The 22,779-nt window shown below is 37.9% G+C and overlaps 1 protein-coding gene across 15 annotated transcripts in view; it reads left to right on the top strand.

Annotated features, from left to right (window-relative positions):
- Gulp1 (GULP PTB domain containing engulfment adaptor 1) overlaps window positions 1–22,779 on the top strand; it is a 276,236-nt gene that overhangs the window by 122,965 nt on the left and 130,492 nt on the right. For 14 of the 15 annotated variants that reach the window (XM_039083451.2, XM_063267053.1, XM_039083457.2 and 11 more), the window contains 2 exons: window positions 16,843–16,914; window positions 20,899–20,960. In XM_039083451.2, coding sequence (XP_038939379.1) covers window positions 16,887–16,914; window positions 20,899–20,960 — 90 coding nt within the window. In that variant the 5' untranslated portion in view covers window positions 16,843–16,886. Of the gene's footprint in view, window positions 1–2,855; window positions 2,993–16,842; window positions 16,915–20,898; window positions 20,961–22,779 lie in introns of those variants that run through there. The other variant, XM_063267055.1, reaches the window with a different exon arrangement.

Raw genomic sequence — 22,779 nt, forward strand, 5'->3', positions numbered from 1 at the left:
ATTTTTCTTAATTGTTTAGGGATCTCAGTTTGGGTAAAGTCAGATTCTTGACCACACTGGGGAAAAGAATTTCTGACTAAGCCAATGAGAAGCAGAATTAGAACTTAGTTAAGCTAAATTAGAAGATGTTCAATAGAGCACGAACGTGGGCACCTCAAAGGAAATTCTGGTCTCATTGTCGAAATTCTGACTGTATGTAGAGTTTTTTGGAGCTTTTAGAATGTCATTATTCTTTAGGATCTTAAGAGACCCTCTTCTCTTTTATCTCTCTTTCCTATGTGATTATTAAATTATAGAGTAGCTATGGAGGTATCTTGGATCTGATTGCAATCTGATGAAACCAGGTCCAAGTGGGTTAAGCAAAGTTTAAGGGTATGTTCTTGATGTTTCTGGCAAGATTCCTAGGAAAGGAAGTTGGTAGCTGGGAAGGGAGGAAGGTATTGAACAAGTGTTAATTGTTTCACTTCCTGATTCCTAGTTGGTGAGAGCCTTCAGCCAGACCTCGGGAATAGAATTCCTCTTTCACTTCTGGTTCCTGTGTCTTTATAATCCCCCTGTTCACATAATTCATCCTGCATGATTTATACCCTTTCTTCAACTGTTTAATTGTTTTTGATGAATAACATTTGAGCAACATGTGAATAGCATAGTTAAATTGATAGGGTTCCTAAATCTTTTTTTTTTTTTTTTTTTTTTTTAGTTTCTGGTTTTGATACAGGTTCAATATATGCTAGTATGGCCTGGAAACCTACTGTGTAGCCAAAGATAATCTTGAACTTCCAGACTTCTTGCCTCCATCTCCAGAGTGGTAGGATTTACAGATATGCACCACCAAAATTGAAAAGGGGACTTCTCAGGCAGTAAACACAAACCTGAACTACCAACCTCCACCCTCAGCCGAACCCTTCCTGTTGAAATTTTCTAGCTGAAAATTGAACTAAGGAACCAATAGTGACCTTGAGTAAGAAGCTAGTTGTAGTGTCAGATTATGAACTAATTCTTCCTACTTAAAATTACTATTTTGAACTCATATGAACATATATTATCTGTACACATCTATGCTCAGTTCTATACTTTTCTGAAGCATTGAAACACTGAATTCGGTAGGCCAAGATGAGTTAGTGTTGCTTTCTTCAAGTTTCAGTTGTTCAAAATGTTTTCCCTATTGTAAAAGAAACAGGTGGACATTGGGGCAATGGCTCCCGCTTTCTGTTAGTAACTGCTTTTATACAATAAAGTGCAGAAGGTTCTTCGATAGGCCACAGAGAACAAGGTTTGTGTTTCAGGAGCTTAGTCACTGCCACTCAGTACAGCTCTCAGAGCTGATGCCATTTCCACCACAGCTGAAAATAAGTAACTGTCACAAACAAAAGGCCTCCTCACTTCCTGGCTTTTCCTGAGCAAGTTTCCTGGCACCATTGGGCAGATTGCTGAGTTAGTAATGTAAACCGGCTTCCAGTTCACCTATGAAGTTGGAAGTATGATGCTTAGAACACTGGCACATGGATATTTAAATTATTAGCAATATATTTCTAAAGAGCTAGTTTTCTACTGAATATTATTAGCAATTATTATTGAACACCGACTTGACATAAGCCAGAGAAAGACACATTGTTGCTTTGTTTTATCTAGCCTGTGTTGGCACAGAAATGATCGAAGACATGTTTAGGTACCCAGTCACTGTGTTAGCCTGCTGGGTGAGCACATGTGTTCAGTATTAAAGGAATGAGCTCTGGCTGGGCATTGCAGCATATGGTTTGCATTATGAGAGCAGAGTCATAAAATAAAATGAGAGGGAAAGCAGAGTATTGCAAATATAAAAGAGCTTAGTATTTGTTTTTCTTTAAAGGAAGGTTGTGCTTTCTTTCCTTCTATCAAAACAGGATTTCTTTGGGATGGTGCCTGTACTGTGTTTCTGTATATTGATGGTTTAAGAATTTAATACATAATTTTCCGCCCTTAAAATGTATTTGGACCAATCTTTACACGATTTAAAAATGCTTATTTTAATTTTGTACTTCTTATAGTTATTCTCTTTATTACTATCATAATTAAAAATACATTGCTTTAAGGTGTATTTTCTTCTCCTTTCTAAACAAATTCATTGGGAAATTACACCTTAAACCATCTTTACAGTTTTCTCTTACCCATGAGTGCCGTGGTGGAGTAAACTATGAGAGAATAGTTGTATTAATGCAATTTATATATAGCGTTTTTAATTTTCATATATGAGGAAAATGTGTCTATGGTATTCATACACTAAATTGATATTCTAGTTTAAAAGCATTAAGTTGGGCAAAAAGCTCAGTGAGTAAAGTCCTTGCTGTACGAGCATGAGAACACAAGTTAAATCCTCAGGACTCACTTAAAGTTGGGTGTGCATGCATGTATTGTTAATCGTAGTATAGCTGTAGGAGTCAAAGTCAAGAGAATGTCTGAATCCAAGGCCAGTTACCTTCATGTGTGCACCAGCAAACAGGCCTGTGTCAAACAATGTGGAAGATGAGAACTGACACTAGAAATTGTCCTCTGACCTCCACACCTTTTCTGTATCACCCACATGCTTAAACATATACATGTAAGCGTGCGTATGCACACACATAGAGACACACCAAATGATAATTAAAAGTAAATATCAATTTATGATTTTAAATATGTACAGGTGCAATATTACTATAGCAGCAGATAGAAACTCTTAAAGTAATGATTTATGGGGTTGTGAGGAATTCCTTATAATTTTTAAAGTATTTTTGAAACTTTGGATCATTAAAGATTATTACATGCACAACAGTAAATATTATCTAATATTTCCATACAGCCTACTGTTTAGAAGAACATTAGAGACAGTCGATCTTGCTACTCCAGGCTGATTTTCATTTCCCCATTTGCTTACCATTAAGTGTGAAGAATGTACCTCGTGACTGCGCTTTTGTATGTGAAGGCTCAGTGGCCAGAAACCATTGTGTGATCCATGCAAGGAATCTCAGACTGAGTAAGCTTTTCACCTCCTGCTCTCTAGCTCCAAAGCGAAGAAAGCCTTGTGGGATTGCTCCTGAGTGCAGTTCTATGGTATAAAAATTCAACCTAAAAAGATAGACAAAGTTAATCCATCTATTGAGAAAATCTAACCTGTATTTTGTCTGGGTATTGTCCTTTTCTTGAATAACTCTCACCCACAATTAAATTGATGTTAAAACATTTTTTGTTAAAAATGTTTAATTTTGTTTTGTCTATATCATATTTTTTTAATCATACCTGCTGATTACTTCCTATACACCTTCTCTGAAATCTCGAATGTGAAACCCTACCTGTCCTGTTGTCAAATTCATTTTTGGTTAATTTTGAACTCCATAAAATACCATCCGTGAAAAAAGAAAGCAAAGACAAAAAGGAAGAAGAGAAAAATATAGTCATATAAAGTAGCCCAAGATGGCCTCTGTCCACTGTGCCAATGTTAGATCAAACAAACAAACAACAAAACAAAAATACTCAAAAACCCGTGATTAATTTTGGCCATGTTTGTGAAACTTTCCAACTCAAATCATTTAAGAATATTTTGTCTCATTTCTACAGTGCAATTTTCTAGAGGTTGCACAGGGAGAAGGGCATTTCTAGGTGTCTAACATAATGAACAGAATTAATTTATTGTAGCTGTTTGTATTATGAATGTTAATTATGCCCCCCCCCAAAAAAAACTGTATGAGAGGGTCTGTGCATAGCTTCTGGGAACCTGCACCCAGTTGGTTCTGACTGGTAAATAAAGATACCAACAGCCAATAACTGGGGAAGACAGACAAAGGCAGGACTTTAGGATTCCTTGGCTTAAAACTGGGAGGAGGGAAGAGGAGATCCAAGAGTCAGGGAGAGTGTGGAGGAGAGGAGCGGGACGGTGCATAGGATGCTATGTGCTTTGGGAGTGATTGGCGCATGTGCCTCAGACACCTTCAGGTTTATGTTCACTGTGTAGCTGGCTACTCAGCCCAGGTCTTCTCACCCAGTCTGACAGATAAGGGATAGAATTTAAATTGAGCAAGAGGACTGCTTGTGGCAAAGACAGGGAAGTCAAAGATTTAAAATCATGACGCTAATGCATAGAAACATTGGTACTTATTTTTAACATTGATCATTGGTTTTGCTGAAGTCCACATTAGGCATAGTGCCACTGAAATGTCCTTCCTTTTACCCATAATGTCCTAAGATGTCTCAAAAGAATATTCACTGGGATAAATATGTTAAACTATGACAAACCAAATGTATACAGCTGTATGTATATGTATAATTTTTATTTTTGCTTGTTAGTTCTTGAGCTACTATTTACTTTGCAATAATTTTAAAGTATTCCTAAAATAGTTCGCTTAGCTAAATAATTATATTGACTTCGATAAGGGAATATGATAAAAGGTAATTAATTGTTAAACAGTGTATCTAAAACTATACTATTGTCAAAGGCAGTTTGTTTCTACTTAAAGCATATAACTTCCAAAGACGTTTTGCATTCCCTCTTTGAATTTCAAGCCTGGAAAAATCTCAGCCACTGCTGATGTATAAATTTCAGTCGGTATCAATGGCCAGAATACACACACACACACACACACACACACACACACACACACACACACACGAACATACACATTTACAGATAAAAACACACCTTCATATTTCTTATGTTTTTATGTGGATTATAAGTCTCATCCATGAATTAACAGTCTCACTCCCCCAAATTGTGTTCCCTTTTCAATTCACTCCCTTATTTGAGGTGACTATTTTGGTTTCCATTCTCCGCTTCTCTTTTCTCTAATATTCCCACATCTTACTGTTTTCACTAAGAGCCAGTGACATACAACTTATTTTTCCACTGTATGATTTTGATATTTATTAGATATTTTGGTACTATGAATCATACCTCAGTTTTCATTTTTTTAATTTTATTTTTCTTGGATATTTTATGTATTTACATCTCAAATGTTATCCCCTTTCTCTCCTCTCCCATATTCTTTCCCCCTCCCCCTGCGTCTGTGAAGATGCTCCAACCCCTACTCACCCACTGCAAATGCTATGCCCTCGCATTAACCTACACTGGGGAAACGAGCCTTCATAGGACCAAGGGACAATGCCATCCTCTGCTCCATATGTAGCTGGAGTCGTGGGTCCTTTCATGTGTACTCATTGGTTAGTGGTTTAGTCCCTGGGAGCTCCGGTGGGTCTGATGGTAAGACCAAAATGTAGATGCTTCATTCCTTCTTAGAAGGGAGAACAAAATACTCATGGGAGGAAATACAAGTAGAAAGAGTAGAGCAGGTACTGAAGAAAAGGTCATCCAGAGACTGCCCCACCTGGGGATCCACCCCACATGCAGTCACCAAACCCAGTCACTATTCCTGATGCCAAGAAGTGCTTGCTGACAGGAGCCAGATATGGGTGTCTCCTGAGAGGCTGTGCCAGAGCCTTACTTATACAGATGAGGATAAACATCAGACTAAACAAAGGAACTCCAATGGAGGAGTTAGAGAAAAGACTGAAGGAGGTGAAGGGATTTGAAACATCATAGGAAGAACGACCTACACTTTATTTAAATGAGGAAACTCTACTCAAAATGGAAATCTAAATTCTCCCATCACCAAATGACCAGTTCCACAGTACATCTTTGGGTTCTCCTTAGTCAGCTCTCTTTTCTGTAAATGTTTGAATTGTTCTAATTATCTAGGAATACTTACTTCACTTTTGGATGTAGCAATATACCTTCATTCCTGCTCAAGAAACTTTTATGTGTTTATCTTGTCTTTTTGTTTTTGTTTTTGTTTTTTGTTTTGTTTTGTTTTGCTTGATTTGGTTTTGGTTTTGGATTTTTGTTTTTTTTTAATTCTGTATCATCATTTTTTTCTATCTAATTCATGCTTTTCACCTGGATTCTTCACATGTCAGCCCAGCAAGCTTCTTCCTTTCTTATCCTGTTCAGGCCCACATGCCTAGAGAATGTTATCATCCACAGACATGCCAATGTGGACTTCTGTGAATTTTGTTGGGTTCATGTCCAACAGCAGAGATTTTTATTTATGTGTATGTGAATCCTAAATTTGTTTACTCTCTAAACGACCTGACACACTCTGACTGAGCCATCATCTATAAGCTAAGCTGTTTGTCTTGTGTCTTACTATTCATCTCTGCCCCACTATTCACAACTCTAAAATCAACCACTCATTCTCAGCTGTCCCATTGTTATCTCGGAACAACCATATCCTAATAAGAAGCCTTTTTAAAAATATGCATGTGGGTGACTGTGTGTGTGTGTGGGTATATTTATTTATAGGCATGTAAAAAAGAGTAAGCCTTTGAGAGGAGAGGACAGAAAAGCAGAAGAGGTTGACAAACACTCAGACCAGTAGTCACAGGCATTGTGGGCAGGGTGCCTGACTTGTTAGGTAGTGCTGAGATTTGAACCATGGTCCTTAGGATTGTGTAGCAATCTTAACAACTTAGTCATTTCTTTAGGTCTACAAGGAAAAGTCTTGAATTTCACCTTTCAAATTTTGCTTTTCCAAAGAATATATTCATCATTTGTTACATCTATTTTAAATGAGAAAGTGTCTGTTATCAGTCAGTTCTCTCTTTTATCTACTAATTTAGAGTACTCATTTCTCACTTTGAAAGAGACATAATAAGTGAGAAAAGCAACCAAACTTTCAAGAAACTTGTGACACAAGTTGAAAAAGAAAACCCATAACTTGCACATTTCAAGAGATGGAAAGAGGTAACAGTACCTGTTCTTAAGAGTTGGAAAGAATTGGGCTTATATTGGAACAAAAACCAAAGAGGCTCTCAAGTGTGTAGTTGTCATTGCCCAGCTTTAGAGGAAACTGAGGGAAGATGAGAAAGTTGATATCAATTATCTCAGCAAACAGAAAAGGCAAGCTATTCCTGATGAACTAACTTAAGACTAAAGTGTTTGAAAAGGCTCCTGTGAGATATCAAACTGAATAAAATAATTGCTGCTGGGTTACCTCACTCAGGATGATATTTTCTAGTTTGGTCATTTGACTGCCAATTTCATGAAGTCACTGTTTTTAATAGCTGAGTAGTACTCCATTGTGTAAATGTACTACATTTTCTGTATCCATTCCTCTGTTGAGGGATATCTGGGTATTTTCGGTTTCTGGCTATTATAAATAAGGCTGCTATGAACATAGTGGAGCATGTGTCCTTGTTATATATTGGAGCATCTTTTGGGTATATTCCAGGGAGTTGTATAGCTAGGTCCTCAGGTAGTTCTATTTTCTGAGAAACCAACAGACTGGTTTCCAGAGTGGTTGTACCAGATTGCAATCCCACCAGCAATGCAGGAATGTTCCTCTTTCTCCACATCCTCACCAGCATTTGCTGTCACCAAAGATTTTGATCCTTAGCCATTCTGACTGGTGTGAGGTGGAATCTCAGGATTGTTTTGATTTACATTTCCCTGACGATTAAGGATGTTGAACATTTCTTTAGGTGCTTCTCACCCATTGGAGATTCCCGAGTTGAGAATTCTTTCTTTAGCTTTGTATCCAATTTTTAATAGGGTTATTTGATTCTCTGGACCTAACATCTTGAGTCCTTTGTATATTTTGGATATTAGCCCTCTATCGGATGTAGGACTGGTAAAGATGTTTGCCTAATCTGTAGGTTGCCGTTTTGTTGACAGGTGGAAGGAGGGAGGGACTTGAGAGTAACAAAGGACAGGAAGGGAGAAGGGCAGGGTCCAACATATACCAAGGACATGTGCTACGCTATGTTCATAGCAGCCTTACTTATAATAGCCACAAACTGGAAACAACCCAGATGTCCCTCAGCAGAGGAATGGATACAGAAAAATGTGTATTTTAAACAATGGAGTGCTTCTCATGTACTAAAAACAATGACTTCATGAATTTCACAGGCAAATGGATGGAACTAGAATATATCATCCTGAGTTAACCTGGTCACAAAAAAGACACATGGTTTGTACTCACTGATAAGTGGATATTAAGAAAAAACTCTCTGAATACCCAGAGTACAACTCACTGGCCATATGAAGCTCAAGAAGAATGAAGACCAAAGTGTGGATGCTTCAGTAATACCTAGAAGGCAGAACAAAATAATCTTAGTATTTCTTATTTGTCTGTGATTCTTTGTGTAGTGTTAAGGCCTTGTGGGATTACTCCTTTCATGTTGGCATTAATGTTGTACTTGTTCAACTCGTGTTCGGGTAGTCATATTGGTAAGACATTGAGTGTCATTTCAGAAATTACTGGGAGACACAATTTCACAGCAAATTCACAGATTCTCTGGCTCTTTAAATATTCCCACCCCTCTCCTGCAATGTCCTCAGAGCCTTGTTGTGCAGTAGTATCTTGTAGATATATCCACTGGGACTAGGCTCCACAATGCTACATTTGATTATTTATAGTTTCATTTAGTGTTCTCCATCTGTTGCAGAGGTAAGTTTCCTTGAGGGAACTATAGTTATCTGTGGAGATAGAAACATAAAGAGTGTGAGTAGGGATTAGAATGGTTTAATAAAGTGACAGTTGTAGGTTTTCCTCCAATGCCTAATGCTTCACCAGCACTGAGTAATTAGCTACTTTCCAGTAACATGGTGTTTCCCTGTGTTGAGTAGGCTTTAAGTCTAATTAGGGTTATTGGTATCTCCAAAGCATGCTTGCTACTATTGTTCCATAGGGTTATTAGGTCATAATGGTCATTGATGTGGTTCATAGGTATCATAGCTGGCTACAATTTTGGTTACTTCCCTCCTTTGGTAGCACACATAGTTCCTTCTCATACCATGAAAGCTGCTCCTCAGAGAGGAGGCTTTAAAGTCAGTTTCAGCTCTGGGGCCTCTCAGATTCTTGTACTGAATAAAAAACCTGTGCTGATAAAAAATGTTATTTATTATTGAATACATTTTCAAAATATTATGTTTTTAAACTGTTAGATATTTTCAGCAAATTTTGGAAATGCATGTTTTTCATACCAAAAGACTTTGTACTGTTTTAGTAAACAGTTCCTATGGCCCCCTCTACCATCGCCTTCCCCCTTCTTCTGTGAGATTGTTCCCCCACCCATCAACCCATCCCTTCCCACCTCCACACCCTGACATTCCCCTACACTGGGGGATCCAGCCTTGTCAGGACCAAAGGTTTCTCCTCTCATTGGTGCCCAACAAGGCCACTGTCTGCTACATATGCCTCTGGAGCCACGGGTTTGTCCATGTGGTTTAGTCCCTGGGAGCTCTGGTTGGTTGATATTGTTGTTCTTATGGGGTTGCAAACCCCTTTAGCTTCTTCAGTCCTTTCTCTAACTCCTCCAGTGAGGACCTCGTTCTCAGTTCAATGATTGGCTTCAAGAGTTTGCCTCTGTATTTGTCATGCTCTGGCAGAGTCTCTCGGAAGACTGCTATATCAGGCTCGTGTCAGCATACATTTCTTGGCATCAACAACATTGTCTGGGTTTGGTGGCTGTATGTATATGGGCTGGATCCCCAGGTGAGGCAGTCTCTGAATGGCCATTCCTTCAGTCTCTGCTCCAAACTCTGTCTCCATATTTCCTCCTATGAATATTTTTGTTCCCCCTCTAAGAAGGACTGAAGCATCTGCATTTTGGTCATCCTTCTTCTTGAGCTTCAAGTGGTATATGGATTGTATATTGGGTAATCTGAGTTTTGGGGCTAATATCTACTCATCAGTGTGTGTGTGTGTGTGTGTGTGTGTGTGTGTGTGTGTGTGTGTGATGTTTGTTTTTGGTTTCTCTTTTTTGGTGATTGGTTACCTCACTCAGGATGATATTTTTTAGTTCCATCCATTTGCCTATAAATTTCATGTAGTCATTGTTTTTGATAGCTGAGTAGTACTCCATTGTGTAGATGTACCACATTTTCTGTATCCATTCCTCTGTTGAGGGACATCTGGGTTCTTTCCAGCTTCTGATTATTATAAATAAGGCTGCTATGAACATAGTAGAACAGGTGTCCTTATTATATGTTGGAGCACCTTTTGGGTATATGCCCAGGAATGGTATAGTTGGGTCCTCAGGTAGTCCTATGTTCAATTTTCTGAGGAACCTCCAGACTGATTTCCAGAGTGATTGTACCAACTTGCAATCCCACCACTAACAGAGGAGTGTTTCTCTTTCTCCACATCCTGGCCAGCATCTGTTGTCACCTGAGTTTTTGATCTTAGACATTCTGACTGGTGTGGTATGTTTCTCTACAGCATCATTTACTATTCATTTCATGGCTTACTGTAGATAGAGATATGATCATACTCATTAGTCCGGGAATAAAATGGTTACTTCATTTGCATGGATGCCCTAAAAGGAAGTCTTTTCAAATTAATTCAAAAAGTAAGTTGAAGTTTGTTGTCAGAATGTTTTCTAAATATGTTCAAATGTTTCGTTACATGAAAAAGAAATGTAGCCTTAGGTAAGAAAAGAGTGTTTGAGAGAATTATTTCTCTAGGGAAGAAGGACAAATGTGACAGGGATAACAAGCTAGTTACAATGTGAGCAAATAAGGAGAAGGGCAGAAAAAAATGGGTGCAGGGTGCAGTGAGCAGGGTGCAGGGTGTAGGGTGCAGGGTGCAGGGTGCAGAGTGCAGGGTAGGCTGAGGAACACAAAGCTGTGAGTTGAGAGGCAGATCTGAGACTATTTCTTATTCGTGTCAGCAGTTCCGGAAGGAAGTGCTGGAGATTATGGTATTAAGGGTGAGCCCCACATCCAAGAATCCTGGGTCAAAGAGAGACAATGATTAAGAATAAATAGTAGAGGGGTTGGGGACTTAGCTCAGTGGTAGAGTGCTTGCCTAGCAACTGTAAGGCCATGGGTTCGGTCCCCAGCTCCGAAAAAAAAAAAAGAAAAAAAAAGAAAAGAATAAATAGTAGATGTTTTTCAGTTGGTCCTGGGGCACAAGTGGTTCAGAATAGTGATTTGCAGGTTCGAAATTGTCTCTGCATACAAAGCAAGATTCCTTAACCTCATTAATCCAACTGTGAAATGGCATTAGCTGTGTTTGGACTTGAAAAAGAAGGGAGATCTCCTTTTGTTGTCTCATTGCTCTGCCTAGAACTTCTAGTGCTATATTGAATAGATGTGGGGAGAGTGTGCAGCTTTGTCTTGTCCCTGATTTTTGTGTCCCTGATTTTGCTTCAAGTTTCTCTCCATTTAACTTGTATTGGCTGTGTGTTGGAGATCTGGGTTGGAGAGAGGAAGGCGAAGGGAAAAGGGGAACATGATCAGGTATGGGGGCGATAAAGGATAGAAGTCCTGAGGGCCAGCAAAATGAATGGAACTATGCAACCTGGAGGGGTAGAAGGTGGATGGGGGACTCACTAGAAAGAACCAGAGAGCTGGGAAGTGAGAGACTCTCAGGACTCAAAGGGAAGGACCTTAGATAAATGCCCAACAGTGGGGAGAAGGAACTTGTAGAGTCCACCTCCAGTAGAAAGACAGGGCATTAAGTGGAGGGGTGAGGTTGCCATCCCACAGTGAAAAACTCTGACCCAGAATTGGTCCTGTCTAAAAAAAACCTGCAGAGACAAAAATGGAAAAGAGACTGAGAGAAGGAGGTCCAGTAACCTGTCCCAATTGAGATCCAATTTAAGGGTAAACTCCAAGGCTTAACCCTATTACTGATGCTATGGTATGCTTACAAACAGGCGCCTAGCATGGCTGCCCTTTGAAAGGCCCAACAAGCAGCTGACTGAGACAGATGCATATACTTACACCCAATCATTGGATTGAAATCGGGGACCACTGTGATTGAATTAGAGAAAGGCTGGAAGAAGCTGAGAAGGAGGTGACCCTGATTGGAAGACTAACAGTCTCAATTACCACGGATCTCTGAGATCTCTCAGACACTGCACCACCAACACTGCACAGGCAGCATACATGAGCTGGTCCAAGGCTGCCCAACACATATACAGCAGAGAACTGCCTGGTCTGGCCTCAGTGGAGAAGATATGCTCCTCTTAAGTGGAGAGACTTGAGGCCCCCAGGGAGCAGGGATTCCTGGAAGGGGAGTGGGGGATGAACATCCTCTTGGAGTCAGGGGGAGGAGGAATGCAATGAGGAACTTTGGGTGGGCAGACCAGGAGGTAGGCAATGACTACATTGTAAAAAAGTAAAAGTAAAAAATAATTATACTTATTATCTTAAATATGAATTGCAGGCAGACTATTCCCTTCTCAATATTTTTGCACCTATTTGAACTGTAGCAACCTTTGATTTTTCTGTGCCTAACTTCCCAAAGTTTTAATTGCTACCATTTCCCATGTGGTCACCAAAGAAAATAAGATATACTCTGACAAAAAAAACCTATAAAAATAAAAATTGTTCCTGTGTACTTTATTTTAAATATTCATTCTCACATTACTACTAATAAATATTTTTTAAAAAGAAAGAGAGAAAGAAAAAGGAAGAACGTAAGAAAGGAAAAGAAAGAAAGAAAGAGAAGTAAGAATTTCTTGACATTGAATCACAGGCCCAGGGTCAAGTAAATTTTTTTTCGAACATGTGATGAACCCATGAAGGGATGGCTGAGGAGAAATAATTTATAATAATCAGTTATAATTGAAGCATTAATAAGTAATCAAAGTAGAAAACTGACTTAATTCAGTTTATTATAGTCGCACTGAGGTTGAAAGGAAAATGGTCATGGTGGCAATGGAAGAAGCAGGTGTTATTTACTATGTCCAAGTAGTCCTGTGTGCAAGCCTGGGGCTAAGATACCTTTGTTCCCAACTGTCAGAAGAGTGTGGCTTCCCTCTATGTGCATATGAAGACTTCTTTGAATCTATGCTTGATTCCCTCTCAGGGGCACCCACATAAGTTGGATAAAATACATTTTCTGGCAATGTTTTAAAAACTAGCAAAAAGGCAATCTCAAACCTTTGCCCAGATCCAAGTTCTTTACATCTAAGGGAGTTTCTATAAGGTTCTAATGGTCATTCTGAAGCTCTCTAATAAACATGTGAGTTCCTTATAATGAAATGTTTCTATTAAATTGAGAAAAACATAAAGTATCATGTGGCATTTCTGCAAAGAACTTCAAAGTTCGTAGTTCAAAAAGGAACATCACATTTAAGGTCTTCCACAATCTACAGAAGTCAAGTGTGCCATAAATATTTGTTTCAGTATAAAAAACTGTCTTAAATATTCCATTAGTCTTTGAGAATATTTTTCTTAGTATCATTATTTTCTATATAATTATCTCACTTTAGAGAAAGGTAGCTGACTCTTTCATTAAGGACACAACTTTGTAATGAAAACCCCAGGAAGAAACCAGTTTGGTTGACATTGGAAAGAATCATAATGAAAACCTCCACCTATTGAAACATGGCTGGAGCCTGAGAAGTTGAGCTAAAGATAGCACAGACACTGAAGTACTAATATAAGGAGTAAATTTATACTGACATGAAAAAATTGCTGTGGCCTTGTGTCACCCTCTGGTTCTAAGGATACCTGGGCCTATAACTGTCCTCACCTGGAGAATGAGTGCCAGAAAAAAAAGCAGAATGCTTTATTTATTTAGCTACAAAACCTTTATACCAGCATTGGGCCAAGTTCTGACTATAAAATGAGAGGGCTATAGCTGCAGAAGTCACTTCTGATGTACCCTACCAAAATCCTGTTATCAAAAGTAAGGTCTTTAATTTCATGAATTTAAATGCCCTGAAGGATAGGGTGCATCTTATCATTTTTCTGTTTGATTCTTTAAACAAAGAACCCAGATGTTCCTTGTAGTCCTTTCTGTGTCCCATTAATTGTTGCAGAATATGCTTGAACATCTCTTCCTATTGGAGGATTTTAGTAAAGAGCCTTTACAGCAGACACTAAGTGAATCAAGACAAGCATCACAAACTAGCAGTGATGTGCTAGCAGGACTTAGGAAGCTGTCAATCTGCACACTAGCAGGTTTTAATAGTTCCAATGTCCTCTTTAGAGTTAATTCAGAATTTAAGGTTGACTGGCATCCTCTAACAACTGCCAGACAGACTTGCATTTTCACAAATGTATATGAAGCCTGAGTACAATTTAAATGCATCTTTAGTATTCACAAAAACAAATTTACCTTCCTATCTTTAACTGAATACTGACCACATGAATTACCATGCATCATGTTTGTAAACAAGGAAGTTTTTAATAAACCACTTAAATATATTGATGCCATGTGTGTTTTAATCAGGTTTTGACTCATCAACCCCCTTTTAATACTTCAAAACAGTTCCCTGAACATTGAATTCCAATGAACCCAGAACTGTTTTATGAGTTCTAATATTAGATCTACTTCTAGTTTCCATAATCATAACAAAATATTTGGGCTTTTAAAAAATGAGTTTAAATATCAGATTGATAAGCAGAAGACTGCTTTTCCTTTAAAAACTGCCCAATTTAAAACTTCTAAACTAGCTTATAAATACCAGTGGTTTAATTTCTACCCAATAATGTTTTGACCTGACTATGGGGTTTATTTAAGCAATGTTCTTTGACTTTAGATGTTTATAAATATTTTACTTATGAAGTAAGTTAAATATAAAGTGGCCTTTGTATTTTATCTGGTGTTAATAGGACGTAAAGAAAACATAAGATAAAAATAGTCTAATTAGATCTAAAGTCTATGTTTCTCTCTTCTGCCCTCTCCAGTCTCCCCTTCCATCACCTACTCTGATTTCCCAAACCTGTCCATCTCATTGGATGATTTTAAATTTATTTTCCATTGGAAGAGTTAAGCAAGGATGCACCATGGTGCAGTTTTTGCATTGTTGTATACATTTAGGGTTTGGACCTTCTTCTTGGGTCTGTGGGTCTATAGCTTTCACCAAATTTGGAAAATTCTCAGCCTTTGTCCCTTCAGTATTTCCTCCCCTCCTCTGACTTCAAGAAGTATTTGGCTACTTGAAACTTTCCTACAGTTCAGAGCCCCCTCCCCCCTTTAAGGTTCTTCCTCCTCCTCCTCCTCTTCTTCCTCCTCCTCTTTAGAGTTAATTCAGAATTTAAGATTGCCTGGCATCCTCTAACAACTGCCTGACAGACTCCTCCTCCTCCTCCTCCTCCTCCTCCTCCTCCTCCTCCTCCTCCTCCTCCTCTTCCTCCTCCTCCTTCTCTTCCCCCCCCCTCCTCCTCCTCCTCCTCTTCCTCCTCCTCCTCTTCCTCCTCCTCCTCCTCTTCCTCCTCCTCCTCCTCCTCCTCTTCCTCCTCCTTCCTCTTTTTCTTCTTTATAGCCTTTCCTTCTCTGTTTCAGTCTAATTTTGTGTGGAATGGTGTCCCCCTCCCTCCATGGAAAGTCTTATCTGGCTACATGAGGTGGCCTCATTAGTTTCCTTATCTCCTCTGATAGAGGTCTCAGCTAGGGTTAACCCCATCGAAACCCAGAAGGTTCCCTGGACCCAGAGTTCACACCCCGGACACTGATCCATTCTCTCTTTCAGCCTTCCCTCCTCCCTACTCCTCTCCCACATAGCTTCCCACACGCATACCGTGCATATCTTTCTGGGTCTGGGTTACTTCATTCAGTGTATTTTCTAGTTCCATCTTACCCTGTAAGTTTGATAGTTAAATAGTATTCTGTTGTGTAAATGAGCATTTATGTTATCCATTGTCTTCTGAGACTTCATCCAGCAGCTGATGGAAACATATGCAGAGACCCACAGCCAAACAATAGACGGAACACCCCATAGTCTTGTGGAACAGTAGGGTGGGGGGATTGAATGAAGGAACCAGAATGATCAAGGGCACCACAAGAAGACCTACAGAGTAAACTAATCTATGTCTGTGCGAGCTAGATGTAGGCCTATACATGTATGTAACAGATGTTCAGCTTGTTCTTCATGTGGGTTCCCTAACAATTAGAGCAGGGGATGTTTCTGACTCTGTTGCCCTTTGAATCACTTTCCAGTAGCTCAGCTATCTTGTCTGGACTCAGTGGGAAAGGAGGCAGTTAGTCCTGCTGAGATTTTGATGGGAAACCTCCCCTTCTCTGAGGAAAAGGAGATAGAGAAATGGGAGAGGGGTGTGAAGGTGGGAGGAGAGGAGGGAGAAAAGCTGCTATAAAGGCTGTAAAGTCAATTAATTAATTAATTAATGAGGAAAAATGTCTGCCTTCTTAAAGAGAAGATTCCTTCCATACTCATCCAAAAACTTAACACTCCCATGGGTCCGCAAATAGAGATTCTAACATTAACCACCCCATAAACTGTTATTTTGTAAGATGTCTGAGCTTGTATATAGAAATAATTTTTACATGAAAAGGTTGGCTGAATAAGTTAAGTGTCTGAGATGGATAGCCCCTTTTGCAGAACAAAAAGTCCATTAGCCAAGTTGTTGTACATTGTGAATGTATTTATAAAATGATTTTGCTTTTAAAGATATATTAACTTTTCCCCTGTCCATCTCAGTTGTTAAGAAGAACTCCAAACTTGACTATTTTCAGCAAATTCAGAGGAAAAGTAACCGTCTTCCTTAAATTTACAGATAATTATAATAAACAATATGCATGTCTTGGAGGACTTTTAGCTGACATATTGCACTTAAGTCTGTCCCTCATTATGTTAGGTATTTAGGTTTATCCTTACCTATTGCCCTTTGGGAGTTAGTAGACTATTATGTATATTGAGTATTTAACATCTCTTAAATGCTTTGTCATTTAAAATGCACTGAAAGCTGGGTGCTGTGATGCATATGCAACCCCAGCATTTGTGAGACTGAGGCAGGAAAATTACCCTGAATTTGAACCAGATTGGGCTACATAGCAAGATTTTTTTCCAAAAAAGCAAACAAAACAATTGGCAAACAACAGAGGTTGGTCATCAATGCTTCCTTTATGTTTATAACAGGGTACTGGGCATTACTGAGCTGAGCAGTTGGGAGTATCAACATCATGAACCGGGCTTTCAGCAGGAAGAAAGGTAAGAACTTGGCAGTCAAATCAGTATTTTTACTAATAAAGTACAAATAAGACATGTGCTGTTTCTATTTATCAAAGCAATTTGATTATATTAGAGCAATTCACATTTGTAGTTACTACTAATTAATATGTTTTCATTAAATTAAAAAGAATTAATATTCTTAGTTCACAATACATATGAACATATCATTGTATGCTATACTATTAAACTGTATAGAATAAAATGACCCTAATTCTTTCCTTATGGAAAGGGTGTTTTTAGTAGAGGCCCAGGAACTATCTTCTATTTAACTTGTTTCAGGGGATTTTAGAGTGAATATTTAAATAGTGTTAATCAGATTTCTAGATGACTGAAAGCTGGAAGAGATGACAATTAGTTACAATTAATAGATAAACAGACATAAATGAGCAATTAGGTTGTATTCTACACTAAAGTTTAGGTAGATATTGTAAATTGCCCAAGAAGGATATAGACAATCCAACTATTGCATTACTGTGCACATAAAGTTTTGGAGGTTGACCTTAACTATCTTGAATAAGAAAAAAATGACCCAACAGTAAAATCAACTATGATTATTTAGTGTATGGACAATAGATACCCAGAACCAGCAACTATAGAGTTAGTGTTCTATTTTATTTAGTGAAGTATGTTCTCTGTTACTCTATCCCTTTCTGATCTCAAACTCACTGTGTCGCTAGGAGAATGAACTTGAATTTTGATAATCTGGCTTCCACATGGCAAGTGTTGGGAGTAGAGGCATGAACCATTGCACCTATTCATGGGGCTATGCATACCAGCCGAGCGAGCATTCTACTGTTGGAATTAAAATGAGCAAATGATGGTCTGACACATACAACATGATCAGATCACAAATCAAATTGGGGCAACTTTTAACACTTTCACTGGAAGTCAAGTTTGAGAATTCGTTGTATGCAATGAGGAATGTATTACATTACTTATTTGAAGGGTTATATTTTCAAACTTGACATTTACTGTAACGAAGGGCGAACAAATATAAACTGTAAAGCCACTGATTTAGCATAAGAAAATTCACATAGTTTGTGAAGGTTTATAGAAATTATTAAATTGTTGTTTGTAAACAGGTGCAAACACTTGGCTGTGGCGTGCAGACTAGTGTATTCAGTAGGAATTTAGATAATGTGATCTTTCAGACCCTGTTCAAACCTGTGAATCTGAAAACATTTATTTATAGTCTGAGTAAAGAAAAGCAAAGTGACATTGTTTGATGTCTACAACTTGCTTCTGATTTAAAACCCACCAAAAGGGAAATGTTTCCCTTTTTGTAGTAGCACAGTCAAGAAATAGCTCTCCAACACTGTACGGTCTGCAGGAAAATACTTACGTCATGATTGATCAGCTGGGCCACAAATCTCTCCAGTCCTTTTGCGATACATAGATATGGTTACAGTTGTCTTCCTGAAAGCTTTAAAGCCAAAGGTCCCATCTAGAAGTCAATATACACTTGAAAGATAATTGAATTGATTTCCATTGAAAAATTTCAAGGACCAATATTCCTTTCCAATTCAACATGTGCACAGTGGGAGGACATATTGGGAAGTAGGAAATACAGGCACTTGTGCATTATTTCATTCTTCTAAAACGTTCTTCACCTTCATGTTACCCATGTTTAAGTTAAATGATTATCTTCATCATAAAATTGTTGATCAGCATTTTGTTCTACCTCTAGGTTAGAACTTAACCAAACACTTTACTTTAACTTTAGCTGTTAGTTTTGACTTCCATGTGTTATAGAATAATTCATAGAGAGTCTGATTTTGCTGTTAAATAATAGTGCTATGTGTACATAGTAGGAAATCTTTCTTTCATCAGCTCAGATCTGGAAACCTTTACAGAACAAGGAGTCTAGGCCTCTGTTCTCTTTTCCTCACTGGGGTCTTTCCCTTCCACTCATTACTTGCTGTTTTGATTGCAATCAGATGATGGAGGTTTTCAAGGGAAAGGGAAGAGACAAGTTCTTACTAAGCTTGGTGGCTTCACTTTCCTTAGTCAAAAAGATGATTAAAAAAGATTTTGCATTTGTGGACACAAATGATGTCGTCGTCGTCGTCTTCGTCGTCGTCGTCATCATCATCATCATCATCATCATCATCATCATCTTCATCTTCATCTTCATCATCATCATCATCATCAGTCAGTGCCTGCACCGACACGGTACCGAGAATCCGTACCGAGAATTGGGTGAAAGCCTGCGGGATTAAAGAAACACACACACACACACACACACACACACACACACACACACACACACACACACACACACACAGGTTATTCGTGTCAAGCCAGAAGAGGAAGGGCCTCCTGTAACTTTATTCACCAAAATATATACCCTAAGTACACCAGGTAGAAAATATCTGGGAAGCACAGTGTGAAACCCTGGCTCAAGACTTCCATAACAAAAGACCAACTATGTGACCTGAATAAACTAGGGAAATATCCAGGAAGACCAGCCTAAATTTCAAAGACAAAGACAGAGAAGACAAAAGGCAGGAACGAATTGACCACCACCCAGGTGTGTTGGTACCAGGCCAGACTGCTCCTTTGTTAGGAACAAAAGGCTTCCATATGCATCAGCAGGGCTCAGCGGGGGTCAAACCCTGCAAGACACCAGAAGGGTCTTGTTCGGGCTGAAAGCATTCTGTGATTGTTATCTTCTTGTGCGGTAAATTCATGGGAGAGGCTTTTGTCCAACAATCTCAAGACTTTACGGCAGTCATCTTAACTGTGGCCATACAGTCACAAAGCGGCCAGGCCCAAATCCAATACGGCTTCCTACAATCATCACTATCATCATCACCATCAGTGTCCACAAATGAAGGATCCCTATTCCACTCAAGTATCTGACATATTTGTTCCCATAAGAGGTTAGATAAAAAAGTTGTATATATTTTTAGATTTCTTGTTGATAATTTTTTTATATTTCCACCTTTTCATTGTGTAATACTTAATATATATTTTTCTTTGTTTTGTGAGACAGAGTCTCACTTTGTAGTCAAATTGTCCAGGAGTTGTTTAACTCAGCTTATAGTCATCCACCTGACCTGGCCTCTTTAGTTCTTGAATTACTGGCATGAGCCACTAGACATACATATATATATATATATATATATATATATATATATATATATATATAAAATCCAGGTCACTGGGATCCAGGCCTCCTCATACCTCTGCTTCCTCAGTACTGAGATGTGAAATACTGGATGAAGGTGCTACATGCAAAAGCCAGATCTGAACTCAGGTCCTCATGCTTGCTCTGAGAGCATTTTGCTCATGCTAACTCCTGATCCAACTCCCCAGCCCTGCAACCTATCCTTCTGGAATTATTTTATTTCTAATATTTGATTACATTTGCCTACCATTTCCAATTACTACAATTAAGATAATTACTTTTCAAAACTTCTGATAGTAGACCTTCAACTATTGCTTTCTAAATTTGAAGTAGAGATTATCCCTATAGCCCACTGCATTTAATGAACATAATCAACTTCATGGAAGAGCAGTTCCTCCCTTAATGTATTTTTCCCTTTAGATTTTGCAAACCTTTTTACTAAAGTTATCATAACTATAAAAGAACATAATATTTTTCTTAGCTGGCAATTATTCAGTATACCTTAGCATTTATGAAAGCAGTAAACGCAAAATAAAACTCGTGTTAATTTGCATAATTGTTACTATTCCTAGTTCCCTGCTGTTCTTATAAAATGAGAACCAGGGGAAGTGATGCGTGTGTAAGAGGACAGTGAGCTTGAGGTTAGCCTTGGCTATATACTGACATACCACAAAATTAACATTTTCATTTACAAGACCTTACTTTCTTAAATTAAGAAAGGTTCAGGAAATTAGACTGCATTCTCCAGCAAGGCATCCTTCAGGTGAGAATGTATGCGTATGGCATCATAGAAATTCATGGTTTAATTCATTGCTGCATTTTTTCTGTTACAGACAAAACATGGATGCATATGCCTGAAGCCTTATCAAAACATTACGTTCCCTATAATGCAAAGGTAAAATACCTATTGAGATATCATCTAATTTTACATTGTTATATGTTATATTGAAATAATGGTGCTAATTAAAAAAAATGTTATGCATTGACATGTCCTGGTAAGAAGTATTGAAACTATTTTGATATTACTGAAACAAGTAATATAACATATTAAATGTTGTTTTTATCTCCAAATTTCTTTGAAAAGAAAAATATATTCTATTTAGCCTCTCTATAGTCATGTATTTCACTGAAACTTTTAAAAAATCATTAGTTAGACTTTATTTAAATTGTTTTGCAAATATCATATTCTCTGGGAAATTTAACAATTTTAAAATTATTTTTCCTTAAATACATCTTCATATCATAGTACACAGACAGCTAATCATGGAAAATGAGATACAATTTTAATATGTAATTGACAATTAAGAAAACAAGTGCCAGCCGGTAGTGGTGTACACCTTTAATCCCAGCAGAGACAGAGGCATGTGGATATCTGAGTTTGTGCCCAGCCTGGTCTATAGAGCAAATTTCAGGACATCAGGGCTACAGAAAAAAATCCTGTCTCGAAAAAACAGTAACAAGCAGAACAACAAAGGTGGGGGTGGGGACAAACAAAATGCAAACCATGACATAAAATGCATTTTCGTGGATTACTGTACTTAGATGAAGAAACATTTATACATATGCCATCATTTTAATGATTTGATCTACTATCTGAAATACTACTGAAAGGATATAATTTCTAAAATGGACCCTAGAGAGAAGTGACTTTATAGTTAACAAAAGATCTGAACTAGTTTTCAGAGAAAGCTGAATTAAAATCTTAAAGAAATAGAAACAAATGTAACATTTGAGATTTTGAATATGAGGTTATGGTAAGCTTTGACTGTTTGACTTCGAAGATAGCATGGAGGAAGTCAGAAACCTAAGTATTTTTACTAATATACTACGTTATTTAAAATACCAATATGTATTATATATAGTTAACTATACACACATATATATATACATATATTTATATTTATATAATATAGGGTATTAGGAACAAACTTAGGGGTTATTTTAGAAAAAATGAAACGTTTGTAAAATAGAAAACCAATGGGTCCCTTCAATAGTGTTGATTCATGTCCACACTGGCCGGGAGAAATGTCTAAAAGATCTGAGCAAGAAACTCCCTCAGGATATTTGTTCTGCATCAATATTTGTTAGGGACAGAAAAAAAAAAAGTGATTTCACAGAAAAAAATGCTCCCAAATACTTTCTATGGAACAGGAATATTTATGAATTTTCCTGTAAAATTGATATGGAGGTTAATTGCCACTTCTTATCATACAAAGTTTATGAACTAAAGGAAAATTTTACTGCCTGTCATACCAAATATTAATTATAAATGGCATGTGATTATGTATAGATAGATAGATAGATAAATAGATAGATAGATAGAAAGAAAGGTAGATAGATTATAGTGCTATTAGTAGTTTGAGCTGCACATTCAGACATTGCTACTCACTGTACAATTCTACCGTTTAGGCAGAAGCAAGGCCTATTTCACTTTGTGTAATTAAAATGGATCACTGTGAATCACCTGTTTGTCAATATCGGGAGGTTCTATTCTAGCAAGAACTAGTTTTCTCTTTAGTACTACAATGTTTCTGTGATGATGGAGATCTGTATGTAGACAGTATTAAATTCCTTGTGCTGAACCAGATTCATAGTTAAAAAATAACTGACACTAAAGAAAAACTATAGAACACTTTCTCAGATGGGGCCACCTACGTTCTCTTAAGATTTCAGCAACAGTGCCTACCACACAAGCTGTTTAATAAGTAAGAGAC

The sequence above is a fragment of the Rattus norvegicus genome, chromosome 9 (assembly GCF_036323735.1).
Source record: "Rattus norvegicus strain BN/NHsdMcwi chromosome 9, GRCr8, whole genome shotgun sequence".
Classification (NCBI taxonomy): Eukaryota; Metazoa; Chordata; class Mammalia; order Rodentia; family Muridae; genus Rattus; species Rattus norvegicus.